This window comes from Aquarana catesbeiana, linkage group LG07, assembly GCF_042186555.1.
Source record: "Aquarana catesbeiana isolate 2022-GZ linkage group LG07, ASM4218655v1, whole genome shotgun sequence".
In the NCBI taxonomy this organism is placed as follows: Eukaryota; Metazoa; Chordata; class Amphibia; order Anura; family Ranidae; genus Aquarana; species Aquarana catesbeiana.
In genome coordinates, this window is record NC_133330.1 from 17,877,621 (window position 1) to 17,899,242 (window position 21,622).

A 21,622-nucleotide genomic window follows, 5' to 3' on the forward strand; every position below is an offset into this window, starting at 1 on the left:
TTTCGGGATATTTGTACCTCCCCTTCTGCCCATAGTGCTAAGCATAAATGCAGAGGTACTACCAGAATGCACCCACTGCTGAGCAAAATAGTCCAGCAGCTGCCTGGGAATGCCTGTGTCAACCACACTACATGCCATCCATCTGCTCTGTGTCCCTCCTTCAGCTGTATGCACCTGCAAAAAGTGCACCTTTATAGCTATGCATAGCCCGCATTGTGGGCGTTGAACCGCGCCGACGCCAAGCTGATGCCCCGCCCCCCCTCATCTTTTTTCAAAAAAGACCGTTTTCCCGTGTGAGCGGGGGCTCCAATCCGACCGGATCGCATGTGGAGGGGGGCTGGGGCAGAGGAGAGAGGAGGGCTGGTGGATGGAGAGCTAAACTTCCTGTCTAGGGTGTGCCAGTGTCCATCACCTAAAGGCGCCTTTATAACCCATACAGTAAATACTGTGGCTCTGTGTCCCATGATGTACGATAAAGAAAGAACTTTGACCTAAAAGTGAGAGTACAGGATTTGCAGCCTGGAAACATAAGCTAGCTGACCGTTGGCCATCACATTATGTCATTTGTAAACAGCTTCCTGGGTTACCAGTTTATCAAATCAGACCTGAAGGGCAGCAAGGGCCCTTGATGATATGGCATTGAAATCATCTGCTTCCATTATCTGATGCAGTCAGGGTGTCTCAAGTGCCCCCTTTGCCTACTCTGAAACCAACTCCACCTAAGACTCGTTTACAGCACTAAGTCCTTACTCCCACTGTGTTGCCAGAGGAAGAGGAAGATAATGAGGAAGAGGAAGATAACAAGGAAGAAGATGAAGAGGAAATAGTGCCCTACTGGATGTGGTTTACAGAAACTGAGACTGATGCCAGACCAACAAATGTGGGAGAAGGAGGAGGGTTGACCAAATCAATACAAAGATCACCTAGTCCAGACGCTGAAATCCTATTGTAATTCAGGGAAGCTGACCAGATTAAGTTTGAGAGCACCAGTCCAACCTCTGAGAAAGAAGTAAGAGACTTGATTAGTTTTTCTGATGAACCCTTGTTATTAACTGAACCAGATTGCCCTTCAGAGGCAGAAGTTCCCCGAATGGATGGTGAAAGAAAATAGAGGATGTCAGGTGCCTATCTCCAGACCCATTGAAGAGATTGATCTTTTCCCTCCACGGCCAAGTTCTGAGTCTGCAGCTATGGATTTCCCTTAGGAGTCAAGCAGTCCTGATCATGCCAGGAGTCCAGCAGGACATTCTGTTCAACCCTCTGAGAAGTAACAACCTCCGAAAAGACTGACTTATGATACTTTAGGAGAGAACTCTGATGAACTGATTCATACCATTCAAAGGCAAGTTCCCACACCTCATCCCTCTACCGTAAATTGGCTAGGGGTGACTCTGTTCTGACCTCTGACACCAATGGGTGGGAGATGGCAATTGCCCCGGCCTGTGCAAAAACAGATTTTGAATTAACTACGAATGTATATAATGGTTTCAGCAAAACCCAGATGTGTGGCAATATTTGTTGAATTTAGATTGTAGTTAATATCATTATAGACCTGTTAATAACCCTTTTTTTCCATAAAAGTTTGAATAAGTTTAATGTCTCTGATTCTTTGGGGACCAAAGAATTCAAGTGGGGGGAGAATGTAGCCAGGAGCTGGTTGATATGCCTGCAATTCAAAGACATTTTTGCAGTGTTATTAAGGTGGGGTTGGCTCCCTCTTGTGTTGGCTGGACTCTATGTGTCGTTTTCTTTTTCTCATGACATAATTCAGAGCAAAGCATTGTGGGATGTGTAGTTCAGAACGCTGAAGTTTCCATTCCAGCAGGACTGTCTTGAACTACAACTACCAGATATCTGGGAATAGAATAACAGACTGCTGGGAGAGGATATAAAAGGGGCTTGAGCAGCCTGCATCGCTCTCTTGGGATACCCAGGGCCGGATTTCCCACAAGGCCAGTGGTACAGGGGCGGCGCCGCTCCTGCAACGACTTCTCGGCCGCCCCCACACTAACATAGCAGCATGCAGTGCACCCGGGCGCCAGAGAGGTTGGGGCGCTGAAATGTTAGAGTGCTCCTCTCCCTCCTCAGTCTGTGTCCAGACTGAGGCGGCTCCCTCCGCAGGTCACCGCCGCCGCTGCTGTTTTTTTCGAGGCTCAAGCCTGTTCCCCCTCCCTCCTCCTGTCAGAGAAAGAGAGCAGCCACCGGAGATCGGAGCGGCTGGTCTCTGTGCGGGGGGGGGGCGTATTCTCCTCTGTCTCTCCCGCCCAAGCCTGTGCCTGTCTCCATCTGTTCTGTTGTACACTTATAGAGGGGGGTTGTCCTGGGGGTCTTTACTAATGGAGGGGAGGTTGTCCTGGGGGGTCTGTACTAATGGAGGAGGGGTTTGTCCTGAGGGGGTCTGTACTAATGGAGGAGGGGTTTGTCCTGAGGGGGTCTGTACTAATGGAGGGGGGTTGTCCTGGGGGTCTGTCCTAATGGAGGAGGTGGGGGTTGACCTGGGGGGGGTTTGTACTAATGGAGAGGGGGTTGTCCTGGGGGGGTTTGTAATAATGGAGGGGGGTTTGTCCTGGGGGGGTCTGTACTAATGAAGGGAGGGGTGGTTTGTCCTGGTGGGGGTCTGTACTAATGGAGGGGTGGTTTGTACTGGTGGGGGTTTGTACTAATGGAGGGGGGTTGTCCTGGGGGGGTTTGTACTAATGGAGGGGGGTTGACCTGGGGGGGTTTGTACTAATGGAGGGGGGTTGTCCTGGGGGGGTTGTACTAATAGAGGGGCGTTTGTCCTGGGGGGTCTGTACTAATGGAGGGGGGTTTGTCCTGGGGGGTCTGTACTAATGAAGGGAGGGGGGTTTGTCCTGGGGGGTCTGTACTAATGAAGGGAGGCGGGTTTGTCCTGGGGGGGTCTGTACTAATGAAGAGAGGGGGGTTTGTTCTGGGGGTCTGTACTAATGAAGGGAAGGGGGTTGTCCTAGGGGGGTCTGTACTAAGGGAGGGGGGTTTGTCCTGGGGGGGTCTGTACTAATGAAGGGAGGAGGGTTTGTCCTGGTGGGGGTCTGTACTAATGGAGGGGGGTTTGTCCTGGGGGGGAGGGTCTGTACTAATGGAGGGGGGTGGTTTGTCCTGGGGGGGTCTACACCCAGGAAAGTACACCCAGGGTTCCAGAGAGAGAGGTCAGTGCTGAGGGAACACCATTAGAGAGAGAACCCCGCTGTCCTGCGCCACAAGAGGGAAAGCCACACAGCCTGGCGCCATCCCTGGCGGAGAAAGGAATGGAGTCATTGCAGGAATACAGATCTGGGTGCTACCTAACGGAGTCGCCACGGGCAATTCAGAATGAGCTGACTCCTGATCAGGGGAACCATTGCTGTATCGCTGGGTCAGGTGAGAGGGCTGATCGGCCATTATCTATCATGTCCATAGGAACTGCAGTCTCTGACCGTCTCCTGTATCATGTCTGCAATCTCTGACCATCTCCTGTACTATGATTGCAGTCTCTAACCATCTCTTGTATCATGTCTGCAGTCTTTGACCGTATTATGTCTGGGGGCTCTTTCTGGTGGTGTGTGTGGGGGGGCGGCATTGAAGGGCCCGGCCTTGGGGCGGCAAAGGGAGTAAATCCGGGCCTGGGGATACCGGTGTGAATCTGCCAGCAGGGAGCTCTGTGTCATTGTGAGCTGCTGGTGACTTGTGGCCTACACAATGGGGAGCTGTTCAGCTGTACCCTGAGGGACCTCTGCAGACAGCATCGTTCTCTTCTCCAGCAGACCGGAGGCTGTTCCAAGTTATCCAGCGACGCCTGCACTTCAGGTCCGGGTAGGCCACAGCGTGGAGTGGTGGACGCCAGACGCCATTTCCCAGAGCCAGGATCCAGAGGGAGTTCCTAAAAGGGTCTCATCCATCACCTGCATTGCTTCAGCAGCTTCTTTATCCAGTGTGGTGAGCGGGCATAGCCCAATTAGATTATTAAGAACACTGCATATAGACATCTATTGCTCTGCCCAGATGCTGGTACTTGTGGTGTCACTGGAAGCTAGTTCATATATTCTTTATTCTCTACATCTATGCCTGTACACATCTTTGCTATTAAATCCGACCAGATACCACACAGTAAAAATCCTACAGGAAGAGTTTAAAGTAAAATATGGATATACTCCAAATCTACTAAATCTGCTAAACCCTATTGTCAATGATCTCTTTGAACCCATCATTACAGAGCTTGCTGAAGATTTCTGGATTTCAAGGAGCAGCACTTTAACCCCTTTTTACCCTCTCTTCATCTGCTCAAGTGACTAAATTTTTTTTAGCACAGAGTGTCTGTTTTAATTTCTCTGGAACTTTACTTAAAGGAGCCGGCCAACTCTAACACAACAGTTTTCATATTGTTTATCAGATTGTAATGCTGTTAATGGCCTGGGGTTAAGGAAACAGAAGGGAGTGAGTCTGACATAGAAAATAAAGTGTCAGTCCCCCCCCCTTCTGTTTACCTGTTCACAAAGGTTTCTGTGATTTGGGTAAGGTCAAGTCAAGTTATATTTAAATCATACAGTGTATTATGTGTTTTATTAGCCACTTAAGGATTCAGATCACTAAGTCTGTCTCTCATAAATAGTGTTCAAATAAAAATACCTTTTATCATTCGCCAAGTTTGTTTTGCATTTTTCTGTGTTCTCATTAATACAGTAAACAATTTGAACAGTTTCACTGATAGTGTGAGAGTCTCTTATTAATGATACAGTTGGTAAGATGACTAAACCCAGGGTGTCAGATGTGATGGAGGGGCAACCAGTGGGGTACAGAGTCTATCAGCAGCCCTTACGAGGGTACCACTACACGTTTTTAAAACAAATTTCATGTAACTTTTAATTTGCACCCCCCCAACATACTTATGGTCACGATTAGTAGGGTAGGAAAAAACACTGACATGATTTCAAAATCTGGCCCTTTAAGTGAAGTTGGTCCATAGGAGGCAGCAGGACATCATTCTGTGAGTTATGGACAGGACTGCAATGGATCATTTGGCCAGAAGATGGTGTAGCTGCTGGGAGTGTTTTTTGAGGTTCTTGCAAAATAATACGTTGGGTCAATGCTATCCTCATTTTCTTGTGTGGTGAGACAACCATTGCCAGTCAGTAGCATAATTTTTTAGGTTATCTCTCCTCCATCGATTTCTTCATGGCTCCCCCAAACTCATCCTCATATCTGATGTTCCTTTGTCACACTCATTGGGTTGAATATTGTTTATACCGATAGCCACATTCACCTCTGAAGATGGAGAATTTGGTTGTGAGGAAACTATGCTGGATTCTACTTCACTCTCCAGATGGGGACTCCTTTCCCTCTTATCTGTAGGACAATATATATGCAAGAATGTAAATTTCTCTCTATATAAAAAACATTGACACCAATGGAGGAGATATTCTATAGAGGGGGCACCAGAGAAACTTCTTCTCACCTCGGCTGGAACAGCAGACAGACAGGGCGGCCAGGACCACCATAACCCCAAGAATCATTCTGATGACATTTGAAATGGTGTAGGAGCGAAGTGCTGCTAAAAAAAAACAAGATGGAAGATGTGTGAATAGATGTGTTCTGTATCTGGAATAATTGCCACTCAAAGCCCAGAATATCTCCCATACAATGAGTCCATCAGACATTCTACTCTGCACCCCCAATACAACTCAGAGCAACTTCTGATAATTAGCCAATAGCCTCAGTGCAGCTGCTCTCTATGTCCTCAATGAACTGACATGCTGAATCTAGTAACATTGTCTGCCTTCCACCTGCAGGAGGAGTAGACAAGCCAAAGGAGCTCCATGGACTTGTATGCTGGCTACATTGGCCTGTAGGAGTTGAATCCAGAATGGAAGTCATGCTATGGAATCCTATGGACCATTGAACTACAATACCCACAAGAAAACAGTGTGAGAGAAGAGGAAAGGCTTCCTCTTTGCTGCAAGGGTAAGAGTGAGTGAACGCATCTGTTTACCTGGGCATGCGCCCACCTGACACAAGCCACCTGAGCCAGAGATCAGAGTTCTGTGTGCTGGGGACCACAGAGAGTGGATCTGAGCAGACAGGGGCTGAGGACTGAGCTATTGACAGGACACAGACTCTTGCTGCAGAGAGAGTGCTGTAAATCTGTGGACTGAGGACCAGAGCCACATAGGGACTGGGCATTGGACTAGCAGCCTTTACCACTACATGCAGACTTTACTGGGATTGTACTTATGTGCACCACCATAAAGACTGGGCCCCAATGATAGCTGGCTGGAGAACTGGGGGAAAAGGACTGTCTCTTTAGATAAGCTGTTCTACAAGGTCTTCATCCACTGCCTACAGTAAAGGGTACTACTGGAGTAAACACCAGTCTAAGCACAGTCATTTCTAGAGTGCACTCTAGCAGTGTAGTACACTGTTTGCAGGAAAGTTATTACAATGCCATTCCTCACTACAGATAATGTTATCTATGCTTTGCTATATGTTGATTTGTAGATTATCAGGTATAGATCAATTCAACTATATTGAGCTCTACACTCAACTGCTACAAGCTAGTGATCATAATGTCTAATGAATTGTGGTTGATAAAAGAGGGTCCAAAGGCTGAAGTTTTTTTTACCTTAATGCATTCTCTGAGGCCAATCTTGATGCAGCGCTGTGCATGGGAGCAGCAGCTCTCTCAGCTCTCTCCCTCCTCAAAGGCTCAAACACAGTGGCAGGAGACATTGGCTTCTGTCATTCATAGCCAGTGAGGAGGGTGCGGAGGGCAAGGCCGAGTTGCGCTCTGTGTGTCTATCCCAGACTAACGACATCTATTGTGATATAAATCATGGTTCGAGTGTGTGCCATATTTCAGAAATCATGGACCATTCTGCAGGACGTAAACACAACTTTTTGAAAAGGGAAAGTTTTGAAAGGGGGATCGAAGTCTTTCACAGTGGACATAAGGCTAGAAATAAAGTAAGAGCGGTCTAAGAAAAAAAGAGCTACAGTAGAGTCTTCTACCACAGTGTTTTTCAACCTTTACTCAGTCAAATCACCCTTTAAAATTCAGCTAAATCACGAGGCACCCCATTCTAAAATGTAAAAAATGAAACTAATAGTTTTACATATCACATTATTATCCACACATTTTGGACACCCAACGTTAGGTGACTTATTCCTCCAAAGCAAATACACCTTTGCACACTGGTGTTTTTCTTCTCCCTCACTCAGCTAATGTAAACCCAGTACTGACGGAGTGGGGTAGTGGAGGTACAGGTGCCCAATGTCCTCCTTATCAACCGATGATGCCTTTGGTTGTTAGGATGCCAGTGGCTGGAAAGTTGTAATAGTGCAAAATGAAAACCTGTGGCTTTGTGTAACTAAAAGGCAAGCTTGATCCACCTGCTGGCTTGCTGACAATTTTTGGGCAACTTGGGGCAATTTCTTGGCATTTTGCCAAGGCACCCCTGGAGAAACCCGAAGGCACCCTTGTTGAAAAAGGCTGTTCTACCGTGTTATCTATCAACCGATGCTGAAAGTTTGGAGTATAAGGGATCCCCTTTATTGGCTAGCTTGAGATACATGATTTCTGCATAACTCAGATCCCTTCTTCAGGCTTTTTACAGTAAAGCTCTGAAATTTCTATACACATATATAAAAATATATCAGGGTTTCAGGACCATTTTTCAGAAATGTATGAAACCTGAGGAAGGATAGTGTCATTTTTCAGAATTCTGTAAAGCCTGAAGAAGAGATCTGAGTAATCCTAAAATCCTGTGTCAAAAAGCTTCAGAAACATCAGGGAACCATTCGTCTAAAAGGTGTCTGGGCAAACGATAGATGACCCCAACAATCACTGGTGGCTCTTATTAACTTTACCTATCAACAAATCCTGAGCAGACTCTTGGTTTAGTCTTGGATAGACCTGGGATGGCCTCTTCTTGCTCCAGTCTATCATTTTATATGTAGAGGTGAACTGTATGGAACAAAAGGGGGGCCTGTGAATGTGTCATTGTACACAGTGGGGTTGATCAATAATAGCATTGAGGCTCGTACGCACTTTAACCACTTGAGCCCCCGATGGATTTGCCCCCTTAATGACCAGGCCATTTTTTGCAATACAGCACTGCGCCGCTTTAACTGACAATAGCGCGGTCGTGCGATGCTGTACCCAAACAAAATTGAAGTCCTTTTTTTCCCACAAATAGATCTTTCTTTTGGTGGTATTGGATCACCTCTGCGGTTTTTATTATAAAACAAACAAAGAGCGACCATTTTGAAAAAAAAAAACGTTTTTTTAAAACTTTTTGCTATAATACATATCCAAAAAAAATATAAAAAACAAATGTATTCATCAGTTTAGGCTGATATATATTCTTCTACATACTAGTTTACTAGTAATGGCAGTGAGGTACGATTTGACTGCGACATTGCAGCGGACAGATCGGGCACTTTTTTGGGACCACTGACATTTATACTGCGATCAGTGCTATAAATAGCCACTGATTATGATGTAAATGTCACTGGCAGGGAAGGGGTTAACACTAGGGGGCGATGAAGGGGTTAAATGTGTTCCCTAGGTGTGTTCTAACTGTAGGGGGGATGGGCTGCCAGTTTAAATGACAGAGATCACTGCTCCCGATCACTGGGAACAGTAGATCCCTGTCATGTCACCTGTCAGAACGGGGAATCGCCTTGTTTGCAAAGGCAGTTCCCCGTTCTGCCTCTGCAATAGACCATCACGGGGTGCCGGCAAACATCGAGTCCGCCTGACCCACAGGAACGCTCCCGCAGCATGCAGCGGGCATAAGCCCGCTCCGGCTGCGGTGTGCACCCGCCCGTTATCGCGCCTGTGCGGAGCACCGTACAGCGCAGGAGAAGCTGGTCGGCAAGCGGTTAAAGAGGAACTGCAGTCTGCTCACTTAATTTGTAATAAAAACATCTTTGCCATTCTGATGCTTCCCTCCAACCACTTTGCAAATTAATTTATATATACTGTGATTCTGTACTTGCCAATTATGCTGCAGAAATCTCCCTCCACTAAGTCTTGTTGCATCCATTTTAACTGTGGGCAGCTGAAGCTGCTACCTGTTCACTTCCTGGATTCACACAAACACACATAGGCACACCTCCAGCTCTGCAGCTCTCATTGGCCCTCTTATGACTCCTATGACTTATCCCCCCCTCCCTTCCTGGCAAACTCTCAGGAGAGTGAGAGAGAGAGAGCTGTGCACGATGTCAGAAGCCTAGGCTTTTCACCAGACAAGAAAAAAGAAGTGGACTATATAAGGTATTTACTGGTAGAAAAAAAATGTTTTACTATCCAAACTTAAAACAATAACAAGGGCAGAAGATTTAATAGATGGAAAGATGAAAAATTACTGTTCTGCTTTAAGAAAATTGGGTGAACCTTTTTGTCTGAGGAATTTATGTACGACTTTCGTATTGAGTGTACACAACTTCTCCACAACCGATTCTGACTTTTCATATGAAAAGCGACAAACTCCCAAATTGTTCTCGTATGGGAACAGAATGAACGATTTTTGTTTAATGTGTACCGTTTTCGTACGATTTTCATACAAGAAAAATCAGAAAAGTAAGACTGCACATGATCAGAAACAAACAACAACAAAAAAAATAACCCTTTGTCATACGAGAATATTCACATTGAGGGATATTGGTGTGATATTTAGTATATGGCCCAACACCATCTAAATATTTTTTTCAGTGTTGGATGGAGTGAGGATTGGTCAGAACTTCCATTGGGTTTTTATTGCTGTCAGTGACTCCATTGGGGAGATTTTCACTCAATTTCTATCTCTGTAACACCGGAGCAAAAAAAATGAGACATTGGGGATCACTGGGACAAGAAGACAGAAAGTAAAAAAATCTGACTGACGGAGGTTCTCACCTTTCGCAAGTTTTTTTGTTGCTGTCTTTGTCCCCATTGGGGACCTCCCGTGTCACCTGTAATAGAATCCTGACAGAGAAGGGAACACTTCCACACTCCATCCAAAACAAAACCCTCCTGTGACCAGACCTGGGCTTTGCCTGATAAGTGAAGACATGATACTGAGATGCCGGTACAGTACTCTGACATTGGGCCCCATAATAATTATACATGGCCTTAAAGTGGCAAAATGTCCGTGGACATCTGGAAGAGTCACTCACACATTCCATGTCTCATATCTGTGGTGGAGTCAAATGGATTTAGAGTTCTATTACAGCAATATGAGGACTGTGTTTTGGGTTTAATTAATGTAATTTTGTACTATAAAAAATCTACATTTCCTATCTGATATCTTCTAAAGGGTCATCTCACTGTCTCATTTTTGCTCATATATTGATAATTTCACACATAGGACAGTAAATACAGATCTCACCTGTCACATTGAGCAATGTCCCATTTCCTTCTCCAGATATTTGTTGGCCGATCTGAAATATAACTTCACAGGAATACATCCCGGAGTCTGACAACTCCACAGGGTGCAGGGTGATGGCGGCCGATCGTCCATGGATGAACTGATCTTGGTTCACTCTGTAGAGTCTTCCGGAGAAATTTTTTTGATTCTCATAGACCTCTGACCTAAATTTTGTTATGTATTTGTACCACTTGAAGGACCCAGTGGAAGCGCTCTCTCCGATGATTCTGTAGTCACACGGTAAGGTGACCAAACTGCCCTCTGTGGCCCATATTACTGGAGTCTGCCATACATGGATTGTCTGCGATAGAAATCCTGACAGAGAGAAAAGACCAATGAGTGTGACAAGACTATAGAGGAGAAATTACTGTATAAAGATCTGTACCAGATATACGTAGAATGATAGCAATAGATAGATAGATAGATAGATAGATAGATAGATAGATAGATAGATAGATAGATAGATAGATAGATAGATAGATAGATAGATAGATAGATAGATCTTTTCCCTCAGACCTGGCAGGGCTCCCAGCATACAGATCAGTCCAGTGATGGGGTTCATGCTGCTCTGAATATTTGGTATTGCTGGCAGGTCTCTGCGCTGGGCGAAGTGCCTGGCATGGAAAGTTCTTCTTTGTGGTCACCTTATGAGATGTCACCTAGACTTCTGGTCCACTCTCTGATCAAACCACTTCCTGGTGATCTCTGTTTTTGGAGATTCTTCATTATAATGTAGGTCTGTGATCACTAAAGATTTTAATCACCTTGCGTTCACTTATGTGGGCATTTGACACTTGAGCAATGAATGCAAATGTCATCCAGATCATTTCCCAACTTCAAAAAAAGCACAGCTTGCCAGCTGTGGTTGTCTGAAGAGCTGAGATGATGTTCACCAGATGATGGCCGGACGAGCAGGATGAGCTGCAGGGCAGGTGTGTCTCAGAAGCTGCTGTGCTTTAGCGCTTTAGCAGCTGTGCAGCTAGTCTGTATTGCCCTGTGATGCTTTGATATCCATCTTTTAATAAAGGTGAACTTTTTTGGAGTGCGGCTATCTAGCATTCTATTTCTTTCATTATCTCTGTTACAAACAGAGCCAGCACCCTGCCTGATTGCGGAGACAGCTGTTCCTAGGAGAGGTGATTACTTTGGAGCGGTGCACTCCCATGTGTCTCAGAAGTACCAGGCTGTACTTGACTGCAGGGCAAGACAGGAAGTAGGGTCAAGAGCTAGGCCAGAAGTCATGCACGGGAGGAAACCAGAAGCGGAATCAGAAACAAGAGGGGGTCATACACAGGTGATCAGGCACCAGCAGAGTCAGTACAACAAGCCAGGGGTCAGAGCCAGGACGTGTCAAAGACAAGCGGTAACAGGGAATACAATAATAGCAAAAACTAGAGCACAGGAACATGGGACCTGATGATCATCCAGCAACTTGTGGACCAGACTGCCATTTCTAAAGAGGCCATTGGGCGCCTGGTCTGTCTTGCATGCGCGATTGCATTTGCATTGGCACATGCCCAAGCACCTGCATACAATGTCTGCTTGCATTTCTGTGCAAATTAGCATGGCCATACTGAGTGTTGGCAGATGTGCCAGTTCTGCGATTGATTCTCTGACACTGCTTCTCTCACTGCTCCTGTGTGTTCCTGCTTCTCTTACTATGCCTGTGTGTCTATCTTATCTCACTGGTCCTGTTTGCTTGTGCTTCCCTCATTGGTCCTCTGTGCTGCTGTTTTCTCATGGCTCCTGTGTGTTCCGGCTTCTCTCTCTGCTCCTGTTTGTTCCTGCTTCCCTCAATGCTGCTGAGTGATCCCACTTCTATCCATATGCCTGTGTGTCTTGCTTGTCTCACTGGTCCTGTATGCTTGTGATCCTCTTACTGGTGCTCCTGTTTCTCTCACAGCTCCTGTGTGTTCCTGCTTCTCTTACTACTCCTGTATGATCCTGTTTCTCTCATTACTCCTATGTGCTGATTCATTCCTCACTGCTCCCGTGTGCTCCTGCTTCTATCACCGTTCCTGTGTGCTCCTGCTGATTTCCCTGCACCTGCTTCTTCCTGCTCCTCTCACTGCAACTGAGTGATCCTACTTCTCTCACTGCTTCTGTTTGTTCCTGCTTCTCATTACTCCTGTGTACCGATGCTTTCCTCTCTGTTACTGTGTACCCCTGCTTCTGTCACTGCTCCTGTGTGCACCTGCTTCCCTCACTGCTTCTGTGTGCCCCTGCTACACCTCACTGTTCCTGTGTGCCCCTGCTTCCCTCACTGCTCCTCTGTGCCCCTGCTTCTTTCACTGCTCCTGTGTGCCCCTGCTTCCCTCACTGCTCTTTTGTGCCCCTGCTTCTCTCACTGTTCCTGTGTGTTCCTGCTTCTCTCACTGTTTCTGTGTGCTCCTGCTTCTCTCAATGCTCCTGTTTGCCCCTGCTTTTCCCACTGCTCCTGTGTGTCCCTGCTTCTATCACTGTTCCTGTGTGTTCCTGCTTCCCTCTTGCTCTTGTGTGCCCCTTCTTCCTTCACTGTTCCAGTGTGCCCCTGCTTCCCTCACTGCTCCTGTGTGCCCACTACACCTCACTGTTCCTGTGTGCCCCTGCTTCCCTCACTGCTCTTATGTGTCCCTGCTTCTCTCACTGCTACTGTTTTCCCCTGCTTTTCCCACTGCTCCTGTGTGCCCCTGCTTCCCTCACTGCTCTTGTGTGGCCCTGCTTCCCTCACTTCTCCTGTGTGCCCCTGCTTCCCTCACTGCTCCTGTTTGTTTCTGCTTTTCTCACTGTTCCTGTGTGCTCCTGCTATTCTCATTACTCCTGTGTACTGATGATTCCCTCTCTGTTACTGTGTGTCTCTGAATCCCTCACTGCTCCTGTGTGTCCCCACTTCTCTCACTGCGTCCCTCAGTGTTCACAGCACTGGTTACTGCTCATTGTCCTCTCTACTAAATGATTATTGATCAGGTTTTTACCTCTAGACACTCACAACAATCCTGCTCTCACAGATTGTGTCTGTTAACCATTTTGGGGGACTCAAGTACTTTTTCAGCGTTTGAAGATGATACCAAGCTATACAGTGGAATTATGTCCTGGTAAAAACCAATTTACAAGCTGACCTCAGTGCACTGTGAAATTGGGAAACTATGTGGCAAATAAGGATTAATTTTGATAAATGTAAAGTCCTGCACTTTGGAGCTCAAAACATGTATGGATCACACATACTAGGAGGAGAACAGCTGGGGGAGTTAATGGTGGAGAAGGATCTGGGTAGGGATGAGCTTTGTGTTCGAGTCGAACCCATGCTGTCCTTCTTGGGCACCCCCTCTGTCCATGCTCACGTTACTGCCTTCATCTAGCTCAGTATCATCATCAGAGCCTTCCAAACGCTGGGCATCCTCCTGGAGCATGTACCCAACACTGTGGTCAAACAGTTCGAGGGACTCCTCAGGAGACATGGTGGGGCTAGGGAAGGAGTCACTGATGCCATTGAACCGAGGGAAGAGGCCGCATTGGCAGCTGCTTTGCCAGACAAAGTACCCTGAGCATGGGTGAGAGAGGATGAGGAGGATGAGGACCGCTTGGTCATCCACTCACACATCCTCAACGCGGCCAGCTGCCGAAAAAAAGGCCAAGCGTGTCCCACGGACACGTGCTGATGAGGATGCACCGTCTCCACGACCAGCACTAGACACAGAGCCTGCTTGCCCTCTCTTATTGGCTTGTGACTGTCTGCCTCTCCTTGTTGGCCTTCCAGACATACTAATGGGCTGTAGCTGCACTAAGCTGGGATATATATATATATATATATATATATATATATATATATATATATATATATATATATATATATTTATTTACTGATACTGCAGCTAGCAAAATCAACTGCCTGCCTGTAGTATGAGAACACCACCAACCTTCTACAGGTAGCTTTAGCTGAACACTGTACAGAGCTCGCAAAAAACTAACTTGTAGCTTATTTAGCTGCCTGCGGTAGTGATAGGATCAGGAAAACACCCCCAACCTTCTACAGGTAGCTTTAGCTGAACACTGTGCAGAGCTCGCAAAAAATAACCTGTAGGTTTAGCTGAACACTGTGAGGAGGACGCACTACACTAACTTGTAGCTTTAGCTGAACACTGTGCAGAGGTCGCACTACACCCCCTGCTGCAGCATACTGCCAGGTTTGCTCCAGTGATGAGGAGGGAGGGGATGATGAGGTCACTGACTCAACGTGGGTGCCTGATAGGAGAGAGGAGGAGGAGGAGGCACATCACCAACGAGGCAGGATGCCCTCCAGGATCCAGCCTAAGGGCAGCACACTGACTGCATCACACCCCAAAGCTCCGCATGTGCAGGGCGATGCAGTCTCTGCGCGTTATTCAAAAAGTTCTTTGGTGTGGGCCTTTTTTGAGACGAGTGCATCAGATCGCACCGCTGCTATTTGCAACATATGTCTCAAGCGTATCTCGCGTGGCCAAAACACACCAAAGAACAAAGAGGACCTCTCCTTGCTCCTCATCAGCTGAGATCTCCAACCCCACTATACCTTCAGTCCTCTCTGAGACCGGCACTGAGAGGAATGAAGGTGTAGAATTAGGTGTGTCACAGCCAAGTACTTGTGGGCAATCTGCTTTCGGTACACCGACATCAGATTGTACCAGGCAAATTTTCCTGCCCCAGCTGCTGCACCGCCGAAAGAAGTTCGCTCCCAGCCATCCACATGCCCAGCGGTTGAATGCTAGCTTGCCAAAATTGCTAGCACTTCAACTGCTGCCTTTTCAGTTGGTAGACTCTGCCCCCTTCCGTGAGTTTGTGGAATGTGCGGTTCCTCAGTGGCAGGTACCCAAACGCCACTTTTTCTCACGGAAGGAGATTCCGGCTCTCTACCGGCATGTGGAAGGCAATGTCCATGTCTCGCTGGACAGGGCGGTCAGCGGTAAGGTGCATATTACCGCTGACTCATGGTCCAGCAGGCATGGACAGGGACGTTACCTAAGTTTCACCGCGCATTGGGTGACTCTGCTGGCAGCTGGGAAGGATGCAGGACAAGGTGCAGTAGTGTTGGAGGTTGTTCCGCCACCACGCCTCCAAAATGCCACTACTAATGATTGTGACATACCTCTCTCCTCCACCCCCTCCTCTTCTTCCTCCATGGCCTCTTCCTGTGCTTTGTCCTCGGAACCAGCGGTGCTCTGTAGGCGTTCAAGGGGCTACGCAAGTACGCAGGCCAAAAGATGCCATGCGGTGCTTGAGCTGGTGTGCTTGGGGGACAGGAGCCACACTGGGGCAGAGGTTCTGTCAGCTCTGCAGGGGCAGGTTCAGAGGTGGTTGACGCCACGCCAACTTAAGGCAGGAATGGTGGTTTGCGACAATGGCACCAACCTCCTCTCTGCCCCCCGACAGGGACAAATGACCCATGTGCCCTGTTTGGCTCACGTCCTTAACTTGGTGGTGCAGCGGTTCTTGGGCAGGTACCCAGGTTTACAGGCTGTCCTGAGGCAGGCCAGGAAAGTCTGTGTGCATTTCCGATGGTCATATAATGCCAGTGCTCGGCTGGCGGACCTCCAAAAGGAGTTTAACCTGCCCAAGAACCGCCTAATCTGTGACATGCCCACCAGGTGGAACTCAACGTTGGCCATGCTGCAGCGGCTGCACACGCAGCAGAGGTCCATCAATGAGTACCTGTGCGACTATGGCACCAGGACAGGGTCAGGGGAGCTTGTTTTTTTTCCCCACGCCAGTGGGTCATGATCAGGGATGCATGCACTGTCCTGTCACCATTTGAGGAGGCCACGAGGATGGTGAGCAGTGACAGTGCATGCATCAGTGACACTGTCCCCCTTGTCCACCTGTTGGAGCACACGCTGCATGGAATAATGGACAGGGCACTTGAGGCAGAACAGAGGCAGGAAGAGGAGGACTTCCTTAGCTCTTAAGGCCCCCTTTATCCAGACAGTGTTGCTGCGTGCCCACCGATCACACAGGAAGAGGACAAGGAGGAGGAGGATTGTGTCAGTATGGAGGTGGAGCCTGGCACTCAGCATCAGCAGCAGTCTTTAAGGGATCAGTCCCAAGAAACACATGGACTTGTACGTGGCTGGGAGGAGGTGGCTGTGGACCATGTTGTTCTTAGTGACCCAGAGGACTCCATACCGAATGCCTCATCAAACCTACGCTGCATGGCCTCCCTGATCCTGCAAAGCCTGCGTAAGGATCCTCGTATTCGTGGTATCAAGGAGAAGGACCAATACTGGCTGGCAACCCTCCTTGATCCACGTTACAAGGGTAAGGTTGCGGACCTTATCTTGCCATCGCAGAGGGAGCAGAGGTTGAAACATCTTCGGGAGGCCTTGCAGAAAGGTCTATGCAACGCGTTCCCAGAGACTGGGAGGTTACAAACTCCTGTTTCTGGACAACGTGTTGCTGAGGCTTTGGTCAGTCAAAGAAGGAGCGGTGGAGAAGGTGGCCATCTGACCGATGCGTTCAGACAATTTTTTAGTCCGCAGCCCCAAGGTATGATCAGTTCCAGCAACCATCGCCAGCGTCTGTTTTACATGGTGCAGGAATACCTAGGGGCAAGATCTGACTTGGACACCTTTCCCACCGAAAATCCTCTGGGTTACTGGGTCTTGAGGATGGATCACTGGCCAGAGCTTGCACAGTATGCAATTGAGCTACTGGCCTGTCCTGCATCCAGCGTTCTTTCGGAATGCACATTCAGCCTCTCACCTGCACCATGGAGGCTAAGGTGATTACCTTAAAAGACCCATCCTCGTTATAGAGCACCATCCACCTGTGCATTCCTGTTTGACTTGGCCCATTGGGGGCTGCCACTGCAGGTGAGAGGCTGGGGGAAACAATTGTCAGGCACCAGAACAGATTCGGAAGAATTTATCACAAGACACTTGTCACCATTGTATCTGCACTTTTTTCTTAAAAGACTTCCCCTTGCGGACATTTTAGTTGCATTAGGAGTCGCATTACATGAAAAATATTTTTTGTACTTAATTGCACTATTGTCACTTTGTATGTTCCTTATTGCTTATGTCTTTATGCGGGACTCTTAGTCGCATTTATAGTCGCATATATGCACCTTGTGATAATTTTGCACATTGTGCCACCTTTTAAATATTGTTTATGTCATAGCAGTCACAATAGGAGCTGCATTTTTTTTGCACTACGCACTGGGCACTTTATTTTACTTCTTACGTTTATGAATAATAGGAATCATATTATGATATCTTGATGCATTCATTTTTGGATTTATGTTGAATTATTCACAGTTTATGTATTGAGTTAGACCTCATTTTGCCATCACGAGGGACTGTTACTATTTGCTATATATTGTATATGCACATTGCACTTTTATGAGGAGGATATCATTTTTAGCACTTTGTGAATATTTGGGTTCACAGATTTGGAGTCGGTACACAAGGATAGGGCAGCGCCACATATATATATATTTTTATTTGTATATTCCTCTGTCAGGGTTGTGTGAGTACACTGATCTATGTTGGCAGCTCCCTGTCTGGTATCATTATTATTTTTGTGGTTTTGCGCATTAGTTCCTATATTTTTATTACTTAAAGAGAAGGGCCAATCAAAAAAGAAAATTAAAAGTCAGCAGCTACAAATACTGCAGCTGCTGACTTTTATTTGGACACTTACCTGTCCCAGGGTCCAGCGATGCGGGGGATCGAATCCCCGCTCGTCTCCCCCTCCGTTCAGTGGCACCGGCATTGCAACTGTGGGTGCCGGGCTGTGGCTTCACAGCCTGGCACCCACTGCGCATGCGCGAGCAGCGCCGCGCGCCGCGATTGGCCACTCAGTCACCTGGGACCTGTAATGGGTCCCAGATGATTGACAGGAGGGAGGGAGCAGAGCTGAGCCCTTCCTGTGCCGAGACAGAAGTGATGTCACCAGCCCAGGCACTGAAAGAGGCAGACTACGAGGGACCCCCTAGCAACAGGCATTTAGAGATGAGTAAAAAAAAAAAAAAAAATATCCAAATGTTTTTTTGTATTTTTTTTTTTTAGGATTTTTCATGTAGTTTTTTTTTTTGGGTGGAACCCCACTTTAACAACAAACCTACAGTCCCTGTCTTATTTGCACCACCTGTATACTGCTGTTCAGAGTATTTAGGGCCTGGGGGCCCCACGCCCTTCCTTTTTTTAATTTGGGTGCGGGGTTCCCCTTAATATCCATACAAGACCCAAAGGGGCTGGTAATGGACTGGGGGGTACCCATGCCATTTGTCTCACTGATTTTCATAGATATTGTCGGGACCCGACATTACATTAAAGCTGCAAGCAGTTTTAAATGACTTTTATTCCTTCAAAAATGTCATTTTGTGCAGGGACTGTTCTAAGCACGGGAAACACGGGCCACTTTACAGGCATACTATAGACACCCCCCAGGAATATTTCACTTTTTTTTTTTTACTTTAAGAATTTAAAGTAATAAATAAAAAAATAAAGTTTAATAAAGTTTAATACTTTAAAATCACTGCTCCCAAAAAAACGACCGTTTTTACAACTTTTTTTTGCATTGATACATGTCCCCTGGGGCAGGACCCGGGTCCCCAAACCCTTTTTAGGACAATACCATGCAAATTAGCCTTTAAAATGAGCACTTTTGATTTTGAACGTTCGAGTCCCATAGACGTCAATGGGGTTCTAACGTTCGTGCAAATTTTCGGTCCGTTCGCAGGTTCTGGTGCGAACCGAACCGGGGGGGTGTTCGGCTCATCCCTAGATCTGGGTGTCCTGGTAGATAATAGATTTAATAATAGTATGCAATGCCAGCAGATTCTAAAGCCAGCAAAATCCTTTCATGTAAAAAAAAAAGGAATAGACTGCAGAGAGAGGGAGATATCATCTGTACAAATCATTAGTAAGACCTCATCTGTAATAAGCAGTTCAATTTTGGGCTCCAGTTCTCAAAAAGGATATCAGGGAACTGGAGAAAGTGCAGAGAAGAGCAACCAGACTGATAAGAGGCATGGAGGAGCTCAGCTATGAGGAAAGATTAGAGGAACTGAATTTATTCACTCTTGAGAAGAGGAGCTTAGGAGGGATATGATCACCATGTATAACTATATAAGGGGGGATATGATCACCATGTATAAATACAGTATCTCACAAAAGTGAATACACCCTTCACATTTTTGTAAATATTTTATTCTATCTTTTCATGTGACAACACTGAAGAAATGACACACTTGCTACAATGTAAAGTAGTGAGTGTACAGCTTGCATAACAGTGTAAATTTGCTGTCCCCTCAAAATAACACAACACACAGCCATTAATGTCTAAACCGCAGCAACAAAAGTGAGTACACCCCTAAGTGAAAATGTCCAAATTGGGCCCAAAGTGTCAATATTTTGTGTGGCCACCATTATTTTCCAGCACTGCCTTAACCTCCCTGGCGGTATGATTATTTCAGATTTTTGATGCTCAAAGCGGTACAATTGTTTTGCATGGAAATTTGGCATTTTATATTGTAGGCCTGTAATTCTTAGGAATAACTCACTTAAATCTGTCCAAACCAAAGTCTAGTAGACATCTTGGGTATGATAAAGTTTGAAACATGAAATCATAAATTATAATATAATAATCAACTATAAATATTTATAACAAATATTAACATAATAATAATAAAAAGGTTTCAATAATGTAATCAAATCAAAAACACTGAAATTTGCTCGGTTGCAGAATTGTTGCTGTCATTACTTTCAGTGTTTGATGACGGATTTCCCCACAAATCACTATCGCTCAATTCTGCGAGTCATTCTAATTTATTATCACTGTTTTCTAGCTGTTCTAAAACCGCTTTTGATGTAAAGGGACAGTTTTGGTTGCTATGGACAATCTCCAGTTTCCAGGCAGAAAGAACAGTATTTATAATATAAAACGGCCTGCAGGGCACCGGACAAACCACTAGGGACAAAAGGGATAAGAAACTATTTGATACAGTAATGCAATCTGTAAGATTAAAGTATGTACTGTGTGTGTTTTACTTTTTGAATTTGGTGCCGTGCTCCGTCTCCATGCATCATAAGGGGGGATATGATCACCATGTATAAATACATAAGGGGGGATATAATCACCATGTATAAATACATAAGGGGGGATATGATCACCATGTATAAATACATAAGGGGGGATATAATCACCATGTATAAATATATAAGGGGGGATATGATCACCATGTATAAATACATAAGGGGGATATGATCTCCATGTATAAATACATAAGGGGGGATATAATCACCATGTATAAATATATAAGGGGGGATATGATCACCATGTATAAATACATAAGGGGGGATATGATCACCATGTATAAATACATAAAGGGGGATATGATCATCAAGTAATTACATAATGGGGGGATATCACCTTCATATACAAATACATAAGGGGGGATATAATCACCATGTATAAATATATAGGGGGGATATGATCTTCATGTATAAATACATAAGGGGGGATATAATCACCATGTATAAATATATAAGGGGGATATGATCTTCATGTATAAATACATAACTGGGGATATGACCACCATGTAAATACATAATGGGGGATATAATCACCATGTATAAATACCTAAGGGGGATATAAGCACCACGTATAAATATATAAGGGGGATATGAACTCCATGTATAAATACATAAGGGGGGGATATAATCACCATGTAGAAATCCATAAGGGGGATATGTTTTTCATGTAGAAATACATAAGGGGGGATATGCTCTCCATGTATAATACATAAGGGGGGATATGCTCTCCATGTATAAATACATTAGGGGGATATGATCACCATCTATAAATACATACGGTAAGTGGTCCATATAGTGAACTGGATGTAGAGTTATTCACTTTCATCATTACAGAGGACAAGGTGGCCAGCTCAGTAGATTAGATTGTTTTAAAAATAGCTGCATTCCTAAATGTACAAAATATAACTGGATACTAATATTTATAGGTAATAACACCAGAGATTGTTGATCCAGGGAATATCTGATTGCCTCAATGGATCAGGAAAGAATTTGTTTTCCCTGCGGGAGCAAATCAGCCCATGCTTTATGGGGGGGGGGGGTTGCCTTCATCTGGATCAGCTGTGGGTATAGAAATGTGTAAATTGAGGTTTTCTAATAATTTATTTATTTTTTTCTATTGGTTGGACTAGATGGACCTTTCCTGTCCCTTTTATGGGGTGATCTCTGTATATCTAG

General features: G+C 45.8%; 1 protein-coding gene across 1 annotated transcript; it reads right to left on the reverse strand.

Annotated features, from left to right (window-relative positions):
- Nucleotides 1-4,640: 4,640 nt before the first annotated feature.
- On the reverse strand, nt 4,641-12,141 carry LOC141102846 (uncharacterized). The gene is made up of 4 exons (XM_073591874.1): nt 12,087-12,141; nt 10,362-10,715; nt 5,450-5,545; nt 4,641-5,340 (listed from the first exon to the last, which is right to left on the reverse strand). Exons 1-4 carry the CDS (start codon nt 12,139-12,141, stop codon nt 5,168-5,170), a joined length of 678 nt encoding a protein of 225 aa, XP_073447975.1. The 3' UTR covers nt 4,641-5,167.
- Nucleotides 12,142-21,622: the final 9,481 nt, after the last annotated feature.